Source organism: Hippocampus bargibanti, linkage group LG04 (assembly GCF_051943395.1).
Source record: "Hippocampus bargibanti isolate YZ-2025 linkage group LG04, ASM5194339v1, whole genome shotgun sequence".
Lineage (NCBI taxonomy): Eukaryota > Metazoa > Chordata > Actinopteri > Syngnathiformes > Syngnathidae > Hippocampus > Hippocampus bargibanti.
The window spans coordinates 17898702-17910189 of record NC_142737.1 but is presented as its reverse complement, the minus strand read 5'-3'; the positions used below and the strand labels follow the sequence as shown (position 1 = coordinate 17910189).

Sequence of the window (11488 nt, the reverse complement as noted above, 5' to 3'; positions counted from 1 at the left end):
TCTACCCGGATGTAACACAGCAGCAAAGTTATGAAAAGAAGAGGAAAAGAAAGAAAGAAGTAAAAAAACAAAATACAAAACACATGAGCTGCTGGAAAGGCAGCCATGTAGCACCAAAAAGAGGCAGAAGATGGTGACAAAGTTCGTGCAAACGGGCTAATTAATTCCTTTTTTCATTTTTTAAATTTTTTTGTCAGCGAATATTAAATAGATGCTCGGGGCAACACACAAGGATTCACCATCGCATTATTTATGTGTTTTCCTTCTAATTACGCCATCAACACGGATCAACACGAAGTTTTCAGACCAAACAAAGTACCGCAAAATGCATTGAGGTGATGCAAGGTATGTCCTTTCTCGCTCACGGGCGTTCCTTCAGTGACGTAGGGTGAGGACTCGTCACCAACTCAAAAACAAGACTTACGGAATATTCAGCGCTAGTCTTAAAACGTAAAATATAGCTATATGCGGTGGAATCTTTTTAAAATACGCTCAGTAGAAGTCATTTGAACCGATTTTACAAATTATGAACACAACTCGTCCGGAGACGTCGGTTGTCCTTTGACATTAACATTGTACTGTGAAATTAGTCTTGTAGTCCGGCCCCACAACCTAGGCATAAGTAATATAGATGTCATTGTCACACGCACTAAAGCCAGTTGGTATCCGCCAGAAATTCCTACTTCTTTCAAATATTTTCTCTGCCTCATGAGCTTCTATAGTCAAGTGTATTTGTGTATTTTCTATGTTGTAACCTTCTGTCACTAAATAAATATGCTCAAAGTGCTTCATATGCCTACAGTTGACAACAATCAACTATCTTTGTCTTCTTGGGATGTCAGTTCTTGGTACGAATATTCACACCTTTTATAAAAACAATTGTGGCGTCACACGTGTGCACCGCGGCGCTGACGTCTGTGTACGCCAGGGGTCGGGAACCTTTTTGACTAAGAGAGCCATAAAAGTAAAATATTTAGACATGTTTTTCAGTGAGAGCCACACGCACGCGCACACACACACACACACACGGGCGTGCGCGCGCACATACAAATGCAAACACGCAAGCATGCGCGGCCACTTTTCAACAAAATATCAGAATGTATTACTTAAAATAACTTTGTGAAAGTACTCACCGTTAACATGAATGGTTTTCCGCTCCCTGTGATTGGTAAAAATCCAGCCAAACGATCGGAATGAAATTCAACTTGCCGGTCCAGAGGCGAAGTTACTAGTTACTAGAAGTGCTAGCTAGCCTGCACACGGCTCATAAGCTTCCACACTTGCTATCTGCAATCTACTTCTCGCAGAAGTATGTTGATGCTAACGTTAACATGGGGCTTGTTAAAATGTCACTGACATTCGACTGGTTCATCGATGGTATTGTTTCATTACAAATTAGAATCAGAACATTTTCTCTCCTCAAAGGCTAAAGCTCCGGTGCATTCAAGCTTTGGGGGGTTAACTGTTTCAACATGAAGGCCAGTATCATCCAATCAAAATGGCGCTTTCGGCCTACCTAGGTCAGTGTCATCCAATCAAAATTGCGCTTTCCGCCAACTGCAGCCCCAACGGGAAATGAACGGCGAAGAAAAAAAACGACAATATGTATTTAGTTTTATCGGAGAGCCATATGCAATCATCAAAAGAGCCATATATGGCTCGCGAGCCATAGGTTCCCGACCCCTGGCTGTACGCCCTTGAAGTGCGCCTTTCAAGGACACCTTTCAAGTCTGCACCTTTGATGTCTTTCAAGTCTGTCTCAGCCTGACGCATTGCCACGCATGCAAATGCGTATATAAGTAGCCTTCGCGGGGACAGACTCAGACAGAATCACACAGACTCACACAAACTCACAGAAACTCGCAGAGAGCCGCACAGCAGCACGGCGGAACGACTTGCTCGACTCCAAGCCACGATCACGCTCTTGCACTCATTGTGTCTGTGTGTCACTTGCCTGGGAGATATGACAACTAAACAACTTACGAAGAAAGAGAAACATCAAACTCTTTAAAATTGCCTTGTAAAGAAAATTGATGGATAATGAAGATGGTCGTGGCATTTGCATCAGTCTGAGGTTTTTAATATAGTAACAATTAATTATTGATAGAACCAAACGATTGCTACGTCCCTCTGGCAGTCATCAACTAAATCTGTATATAACACGTCACCTATTGAACCTCGATGACGAATTTGTTCACGTGTTTGTTCGCTTCGTTTTATCTTGCTTCCTGTTGGGTTTATTTGTCTTTATTGTGAAGGTACAACGTGTGAACTTCCAATCGTGTGTTGGTTGATCTCTGTGAACTTTACTATATTGTACTGTATTGTGATATCAACTGCAGTTTTACCATTGGTAAGACTGTCAAGCTACAATCCGTATTCTGATCATGAAGTCTGAGGTTCATCGGTTGTCTCCGGAATTTTAATAAACATGGCGACGAAAGACTTCACACGTAAAACTTTACTTTTGTAGGAAAAATAAATCTGTAATGAAACAACTAGAATTTATCAATGGAGATCTATGAATGGTTCAATATTTTTACATTCTTATTTTGTTATGCTTAGAATATCTTGTTTTCTATCCTTTCACCCCCACCCCAACCCCATCCCATTTCAATTGCTGCTGTGGACTGCAAATTTCCCCATTGTGGGCCGAATAAAGGTTTTCTGATTCTGATTCTGAATATAGACATTATGAGCATATTTATAAAACTGCAGTTCACTTAAGCAAACTGCGAGTTACATCACGCGTAGCGATGAATAACAACTAACAGAAAGATGTTTCCCTATTTTAAAAAATCAATCTTTTAGCAGGTTCTCTGGGCTATTGATAGTTATGTTTCACTTTTCATGTATGATAATTCTAAGAAATTGATGATTGTTCAGTTTGGGTGCATTAGAGGATATTTCTGGGAAGCAAATATTTCAAGGTTTTTGTCAAAGTTATAATACTCCCAGCTGATAGTGTTCCAACAGGAGGCCTGTGTGCTGCACTCATTCGTGGCTGGACTTTAAGTATTTAATTGGTGCGAAAGCCAGCTCCAGCTAATCTTCTAAACACTGCTTCAACATGTGACCAGGTTACCAATGTTAAGACCAATCAGTAGCCAAAGTAATTCACATAAAAACAATGGCACCTTTGACTCACCGCATGTAAAATTCATGTAAATCTGAGTTTAAAAAAACTTACTGTGCCCTTAAGAGTTTGTGAGTGCACATAGACTATATGCATTCTTATTTAGCAGTCATGATGTGTAGAATTAATCGGAGAATTAGTTTTATGGTCTTGTTAAAGAGCACGCTATCCATTCTGCTAGCTTGCCTGCCCTTCACAGCAGATGAAGCTCTGGAAGTAGGGCAAGGGCTATTTGGACATGAATGAAGGGTTGGTTAAATTTCTGCATGCATGATCAATGGGGATGAATAGTGGTGTGGGGGTGGGGCTGGTTGGGGGAAAAGGAGGATGTGGAGACACAAGACAATGAGTAGTGAGTACACAGTAGCTGCCTGTCAAGACTTAGTAATGAGAGATGGACAATGTGGACTGCATCTCATTTTCAATCAGCACTGCTTTCGGCACTCTGAGGAGAGAAAATGCGAGCTTATACATGTGTGCAGCATGTGGGCGATCTTGATTGAACCAGCTTGTGCGCTGGAGAGTCCTGCACAGCAGCGCCTGAAATGTTGAGAATACAGACACACTCTGCCCTCTGTCCACTTTAGCGAGGTTTTCCTTCTGCAAAACAACAATGAGACTTAATTACAGGTCAGTGACACATTTCAGAGAGACAGGGAGAGCTCTGTTACGCATCCAAATACAATATAATGCCATTTCCCCAAGGGTAGTTGGGGTAACAGAAGCTGCACACAAAAAGGTGCTGATGGGCTGAACCTGAGAATGGTATGAGGTGATCGAAGCCAACAAAGTGAGTGTTTCACAATGAAAGAACGAGAAAAAAACATTATTTGGTTCAGTTTACATCTTGTATATTATGTTCATCTTATTTGCCAGATTAATAAACCCACATATGAGGAAAACTTAAATTAGAAGTTAAAGTAGATCATCTACAACAGAAGAAGGAATCCCGTAGCCGAGCAAAACATGAAAACAACGTGTGATGTGATGGATGTGTCACCATCCTTATTGTGATTTTTTTTTCAGAAAAGAATAGTATCAATAGTCTTAAGTGCTTTATTGCAGCTTCAGCTGTTGTTAAAGCACTACATAAATCAATATATATTATTGTATTCTATTAGAGATGGAAAGTATATATAACATGCAGGTACAGTACAAGAAGTGTGGCAGAAATTGTGTTTTACATTGACAAATATCCTAAGAAATTGTTATTAAATCATCTCCAAATTCAGAATTATAAAATGAAGGACAAAGGGGGTTGGCAAAAGCAATGAAATTGCTTCAAATGCCACATGGGCTTGAATTTACAAACCATAGCGAAACTTGTAAAGAATTGGCAATTTTAGGGAGTATTTGGCTGATATTTTATTTATTTCATGGATTGATTGTGGCACTTCTAAAACTGTGTATATTTTAATTTTAATAAGACTAAAGCGGCAATAAATTTGTGAGCCTTGTGCTTTCTTTAAAGAGTGCTACACATCTTAAAAACTGATGGATGATACGAGTAAACCTGTTGGCTCACATCTATGTACAAGTACTCTATATCGATGATGCAGCACTAGGTGAATCATAATGGCTCAATACAGCCCTCTAGTGACGACAAGGACGAGTCAAATATGCAATCTGAATGTTTAAAAACTGCAACATGGAACCTTGTTCATCAACTACCATAGAAGTGAGATTAAAATGGATAAGGTCCCTTATGTTACATTTTCAATTTTATCTTTATTGGTCAAAACACAGGGTTGGATTGTTACATCACTTTGATGCATTGAGCGAGGTTCTGCTGCCTCTTAAAATTTGCATTGTTGCTCATATGCTTTGAACTAATAGTTTGTTAAAGTGCACTTTGGTCACCATTGGGGAATGAGGGAGAAGGGACAAAGTTCAAGGCGGGGGGAGGCGGTGAAGAGGAAGAAGGCAAAAAAAAAAAAGAAAATTGACCTTTGAAAGCTAAACAACAGGTGGAGAGCTAAAACCAGGCAGCTCAGGATTAATCGAGACGAAAGTAAAACCAAAGAAAAAGCAAGTATCTGAGTTTTTTTTCCCTCAACTGAAGAGGGATTACAAATATGATGGCACCCATCTTTGTCCATCTGGCCCAGATCTGAGTGTGTACCCGACACATGAGAGCAGAGAGCTTGTTTGCAAAGCGGGAGCAGGTAAGGCATCAGAGTAATGGAGGGTGAGGAAAGGGCCACCGGGGCCGCCATGCCACGGTGGGGCCGTCTGACGGCCCTTCAGGAACAGCTGGTCTGGGCCCTGTTGGAATCGGGTCTGTCCAGGGATGTCTTGATTCACGCAATGGGGGAACTGGAGCGAGACAGGGCGAACGGAATAGACAAGGGAGAGAGGGGTGACGGGGAAAGCTCCGAGGAGGGGGAAATGGATTACCCACCACCGATATTCCGAGATTTGGAGAAGCTTCCTCCTGAGGAGGCGGCAAAACTGAGGGCTGAAGTGGAACGGCTCCTGCAGTAAGTAGATCCCGGCAATACAGCCCAAAGAATGGTTTCCTCCCTTTGAGTAGAGCAAGAAAATGTCTTGAGCGCTACCTTGATGCCACATTTACTACCCTTGCTTTTTACTTGCGAACAGAACCTGCAAATGTTGACTGTGGGACACCTCCTAATCTCTACCCAAATGCTCCCTTTCTTCCTGACTGTCTGTCTGTCTCTGGTGTCTGAAGCCAATTTAAAGAGGGTTCCTCCTTTGCTAGTTACTAATTACCCACCACCATCATTATTCTGTGGTCAATTCTTAATAAATAAGCTCCACGCATATGTTGGTGAAGATTGATGGAGAAGGGCTGGTCCTAAATCAATGTTTGCATTGGTGCACGTGTCGTATCTTCACATTTGAAACACTGATTTCTAATTGTCAATTGCTTGAAATGTTGCATTTTACAGTTATTTAAACGTGACTTGTTGAAAATAACATTTTTTTCATTGTACACTGTATGAAGGACAATATTTCACAAAGAACTCGATGCAAAATTATGGAACCAAGGATATTTGTGTTGGTGTTACTTGTACATTTGTTATCAATGACAAACTTGTTTTTTTTATCAACTTTTAAAAAAGGCTTTCAGTTAGTGCTCAGAATGTATTAGGCATTTTCGTCACTGAACTGAAGCAGTTGGACTTTGCTCCTGTGAGCATACTCTTATCTCACTCTGTCAATAGTGCTCCTGGACACTTCTTTCCAAGTGATCACGTCTGACAGCTGTTGCAAGAAATACATTCTCTCTCTTTCTTTGAGTCTATAGATCCTCTGTACTCTTACCAAACAAATCAAACTTCAACAATATTCTGGTATGGATTATAAAACAACCATCCACTGATCCATTATCTGAAGCGCTTACCCATACTTGAGAACGTATGAGGCAAATAAAGTACAATTTCAGACCATCATTGTTTTAACGAGGACAAGAAAGCTGATTCAAAAAATTTAAGATCACTGACCGTCACAACTGTATACATTACATTAATATATATTCGTAATGGTGAAAAATTGCACCGCAACAGTTGTTATTTCAAGCAAAAAGCCTGATTCAAGTATCCTGGACATTTCAGGTCGTGTAATTGTTATTTAAATTACCTTTTTCAGAGCAGTCGCATGGGCCGAGAAGAAACCCTTTACACGTTGAGTGAAACTTCACTTTTTGACGGTCATGATATTGCGGCAAGCCCTGCGATTGGCTGGCAACCAATTCAGGGTGCTAGGCTCCAGCACCCCCCGCGACCCTAATGAGGAAGAAGCGGTACGGAAAATGGATGGATGGATATTGCGACAACAGCAAATCCATTGGTGACTTATAAAGAACAATAAAGAAAGGGTGACTAACATTTTTAATATGCCTTTATTTCGAATACTGTGGGCTGATTCATGCATTGAGTTTTCACTTAATTTTACTTTTACTTAATTATTCTATATAACTCATCCTTCCATTTTCTGAACCGCCTTATCCTCACACGAGTCCAGGACGTGCTAGAGCCGATCCCTGCAGTCTTTGGGCAGCAAGCGGGGGAAACCCTGAAACAGTTGCCAGTCAATCAGAGGTCACACAGAGACAAACAACCATTCGCGCAACGAAAACCCACGCAGGCACGGGGAGAAGATGCAAACTCCAAATATGAAGGCCGGATGTCTGTGACATCTATGTGCCAATCACTGGACCACCGCCTTCTTCAATATAACTCATCAATATTCTAATACTGTGTACAACATAGTACTTTCTAAAAGCATAGGAGGAATAGGCATGACTAGTTGGTAGGTTCTAGATTTTAATGTTATCCATTTCTGCGTGGAGTTTGCAGATTCTCTCCATCCTTGTGTGAGTATCCTCCTACAGAATCATGCATATTTACAGTAATTGTTTTTTATGTTTATTCTTATTTAAAAGGAGTAATGCACACTATTGAACATTAGTATGGTACCTGTGTAAAAAAGGTATATTACAACTAATTGAAGACTCTAAATTGCCTAGAGGTGTGAGTGTGGGTGGGAATAGTGCCATAATTGAGCAGCGAATCATCCTCTCTCGCCCAAAGTCAGACAACAGATATTATCAGTGAACCTGAAAAGGCTAAGCAGCAGTAAATGAATGGATGGACGAAATGGGTGTTTTTTTTGGTCTGGTTCCAACAGGCAAGACCCATGGCATGTTGCAAAAATGGTGAAAAGCTACATGCAGCAACACAATCTCCCACAAAGAGAAGTGGTTGAATCCACAGGCCTCAATCAATCGCACCTCTCCCAGCATCTCAACAAAGGCACGCCGATGAAGAACCAGAAAAGAGCTTCACTGTACAGCTGGTACGTCAAGAAGCAGTGTGAAATCAGCCAGCGTGAGTACATATGCAGCCGGAGAGCTGTCTGATTATTAATCAAAATCTTTGAGAGTGGGAACATAAGTGTGTGACCAATACCTTCCAGAATTCACCAATGCAAAACATGGCCTCACATCTATGGAGGAGCCAGGTGAGGACTCCAAGAGGGGTCGGAGGAACCGATTCAAATGGGGTCCTGCTTCCCTACAGATCCTTTTCCATGCCTACGAGCAACAAAAAAACCCCAGCAAGGAGGAGAGAGAAGGCTTAGTGGATGAATGTAACAGGTATGACCCAAAAATGGTGTCGACATACATTCTAAATTTACTTGACGATGACTTCATTTGCTCTGAGAGCGCAAGCATATCTTTATCACATTCAAAGTGGCATGAAAGAGGAAGTCTCATCAAAATTTGCCATTTTCAATTCGCTGTCAAGGCTGCTGCTCTCATAAGGCACTGGGCAGCAGACCTCATCGTTTTTGGGGGGCATCTCATTGTATCCCCTGCCCACAAATTGTTTTGTTGCATGAAAAACAGGCACTTGTACCTCTGAATTTGGCGGTGTGCCCACTTCTATTTCTTTTCAGAAAAGTATTTGTAAAATAACTTTCTTGAACATGGTTCTTTAACTTTGACATTCACGAGCCAACTGCAGTACACAGCCATGAACTTTAACACCGCAGAACCTCCATGGAGTGTTCTGATTTCAACTTTCTCGTTGGAGTTAATTTCATGAGTATTGTACCAACAGTATGTTTATACTTCCTCTGAATGTGCTGATAAAAGTTGCACGTCGTGCCAGCGGTTTCTGTAAACGGTTGACCACAGATATTTTAAGTCTATTTGTCTTCATCTACTTTGTGTGCAAGAAGCTAACTCCAAGCGACATTGGGAAGGCAGAGCAGAACTTGCATTCTGCGTTTTTTCAGTGTTCACAGCAGCAGCCCAATGGCCAGGTCTCAACCTGTTTCGAGCAAAACACCCTGTTCAAGACAGAGACAAGACTGAATAAATAATGTATCTGAATTATAGAAGGGATCAAGGCACTTCAAAAGTGGTTTCAAGAACTTTAACACTTCCAGAGCCCTTCAGCACTGTGGTGTCATATTCAGGCAACAGCAAGTGGAAGTACGAGGCATGCCCCCCACCCCTTGAGATGGATAAAAACAAATGATTTTGTTTCCTTAATCCACATTCCAAAAATGCAATATCAATCAGAACACTACATTGAGACTCATGCGGGTGCACAGAACATTATTTGCAAGGAAATTTTGGCCCTGGCTTCTCCATTAACGCCATATGTCTTCTTCTCCCCAGGGCAGAGTGTTTGCAAAGGGGGGTGTCTCCTTCACAGCTCGCTGGCCTCGGTTCCAACTTGGTCACTGAGGTCAGGGTGTACAACTGGTTTGCGAACCGTCGAAAAGAGGAAGCCTTCAGGCACAAACTGGCTCTTGATGGGCCTTTCACCAGCCACTCGGTTTCTTCTTCCAACCACAACCTTTCCTCAAGTCCAGAGCTTGGTAATAGTTTTCAACGTTCATTGATGAAAAACTGTTTCATCTATCGTGTAAATTAGTATTTGTCTCATTGTCTTTTATAGTACTACATTCTAGTGGTGAGACTGTATCAGAAATACATGCGACAGATTGACAAAAATGGTTGTGTTGGTGATTTTCTGTCACATCTCAGGTGCCAAATACAGCCATCAAATGCAGTGCGACACTCTGAACTCATCCAGAAGTAACGGAGGGGATCATGTGGGGCGTCTTGTGGCCAGTCCTGTCCAGCTGGAACCAAGCCACACACTCCTTGAGAGCCTCCATCCCAAACTGGTGAGTCTGTGTTCCCTCTTCTCTGCGCTTCTGCTGACTAATTGAGGGCCATCATGTTCTCGTTGCCATCTGGTTTCAGGTTTCCAGTGGAGGTCCACTGCCGCCTGTAAGCACTCTGACCTCACTGCACAGTTTGTCCTCCCCTGCACCGTCACAAGGCCTCATCATGGCTTCCTTGCCCAGCGTCATGAGCCTCGGAGAGTCCTCACTTGTCATCGGTAACCTTGAACATCTGAAGGTTTGAATGACTTCATTGTTTGGTGTTTTCACACTCAACTGTTTATTATCAGGTCTAACTTCAACCCAACCTCAAACGGTACCCGTCATAAACAACATGGGAGGAAGTTTCACCACTCTACAGCCAATCTCATTCCAGCAGCAGCTTCACATCCAGCAGCCAATGCCACAGCAGCTCCAGAGTCACGTGGGTGCCAGTCCGTTTATGGCTACCATGGCACAGCTGCCAAGTCACAGTAAGGGTGCATGCAGTAATGTGCAGTCCATAAAAGCTTGTGGAAATTGGCACTTCATTCATGTCTCTTAATTGTAGTGTATAACAAGACTGATTCGCCTCAGTACCCTTCGTCCGGTCTGCTGTCTCAGGCAATGGTCATCACAGACAGCAGCAGTCTGGGGACACTAACCAGCCTTACATCTGTGAGACAGGTGACTTCCCTGCAGTACACAAGTCAGCATGTGATATTCGTGTGATGGACTATTTCAAATTCCAGTTTTCTTTTGGAGTAGATTCTAACGGCAGATCCTGAGGTGCACACAGACCCATCACTGCATGAAAATTCTCTGCATCTGCAGGCTCACACACCTGTACCAGGTACGCACAAAGCATCGAGTGCAGGTCGCATCATGACAGGGAACCTCGTTTGTAACAGTTGATTGGCTATGACACAGATCAAAAGTGCATTGGGGTTCCACAATGTTGGAGAACTGTGAGGTTTACTACAAATGCAATCCCCTCGCATCCGTTTTTCACTCAACTTACCAAGCCACTGCTACCGGTCATTGGGGAAAATATAATTTAGGCAGTTGGTATTTTCCTTTTATTATTATTACTAGTGTGATTGTTTTGCATGTATAAAATTGCTTTTTTTGTCAACAGCATCAAGCCCAGAGATGTATTCTGCTTCCCAGACAACAGATAGCCACCAGTCTCACCTCCTGTCATCTTCACCAACAGACATTAGCTCTTATATTCCTGCACAAATGGTCTCCCCAGCACAATAGTTCTGTGCTCCAGTCATGCCTTCCCAACACCAATGTGACAAAGGAGCTGTTCGGAAAGTTTGGAGGTTTTAAATACTGTACTCAAATACAACATGGCAGTAACGTGAACAAGGATTAGTGTTGGAGATGATGAGCTTTTTACATAGACAAAGAAAAAAAATCAAATTTGGCAACAAAATGTATTTTATTTAAATATTTTTTGTAATAATCCAGGGAAATTGTATGTTCACTTAAAATGTGAACTCAACATTATATGCATTTTTAAACACATGTTGTACATGTTAATGGTATTAAAAGCCATGATTTTACATTCGTGTGTTGACTGACTGTAAAATTGGACCAGTTTCTTAAAAAATGTTTTCATCCATTCTTTTTAAACTCTGACATTGAAGAAATGAGCATTTTTACTCCAGTCCCATTAGACACATCACGCCACTTTCT

At 41.8% G+C, this 11488-nt stretch overlaps 1 protein-coding gene across 2 annotated transcripts; it reads left to right on the top strand.

Moving 5' to 3' along the window:
* The first annotated feature begins 3743 nt into the window (after positions 1-3743).
* hnf1a (HNF1 homeobox a) lies at positions 3744-11102 on the top strand. Of its 2 annotated transcripts, XM_088994509.1 has the most exons (11): positions 3744-5616; positions 7790-7989; positions 8078-8258; positions 9291-9493; positions 9663-9805; positions 9885-10023; positions 10096-10278; positions 10356-10471; positions 10553-10637; positions 10715-10848; positions 10923-11060. In XM_088994509.1, exons 1-10 carry the CDS (start codon positions 5318-5320, stop codon positions 10843-10845), a joined length of 1680 nt encoding a protein of 559 aa, XP_088850635.1. In that variant the 5' UTR covers positions 3744-5317; the 3' UTR covers positions 10846-10848; positions 10923-11060. The 2 variants fall into 2 exon arrangements, with proteins under 2 accessions (XP_088850635.1, XP_088850637.1); XM_088994511.1 differs by lacking the exon at positions 10715-10848 and having other exon boundaries at positions 3745-5616; positions 10923-11102.
* The last annotated feature ends 386 nt before the right edge of the window (positions 11103-11488 follow it).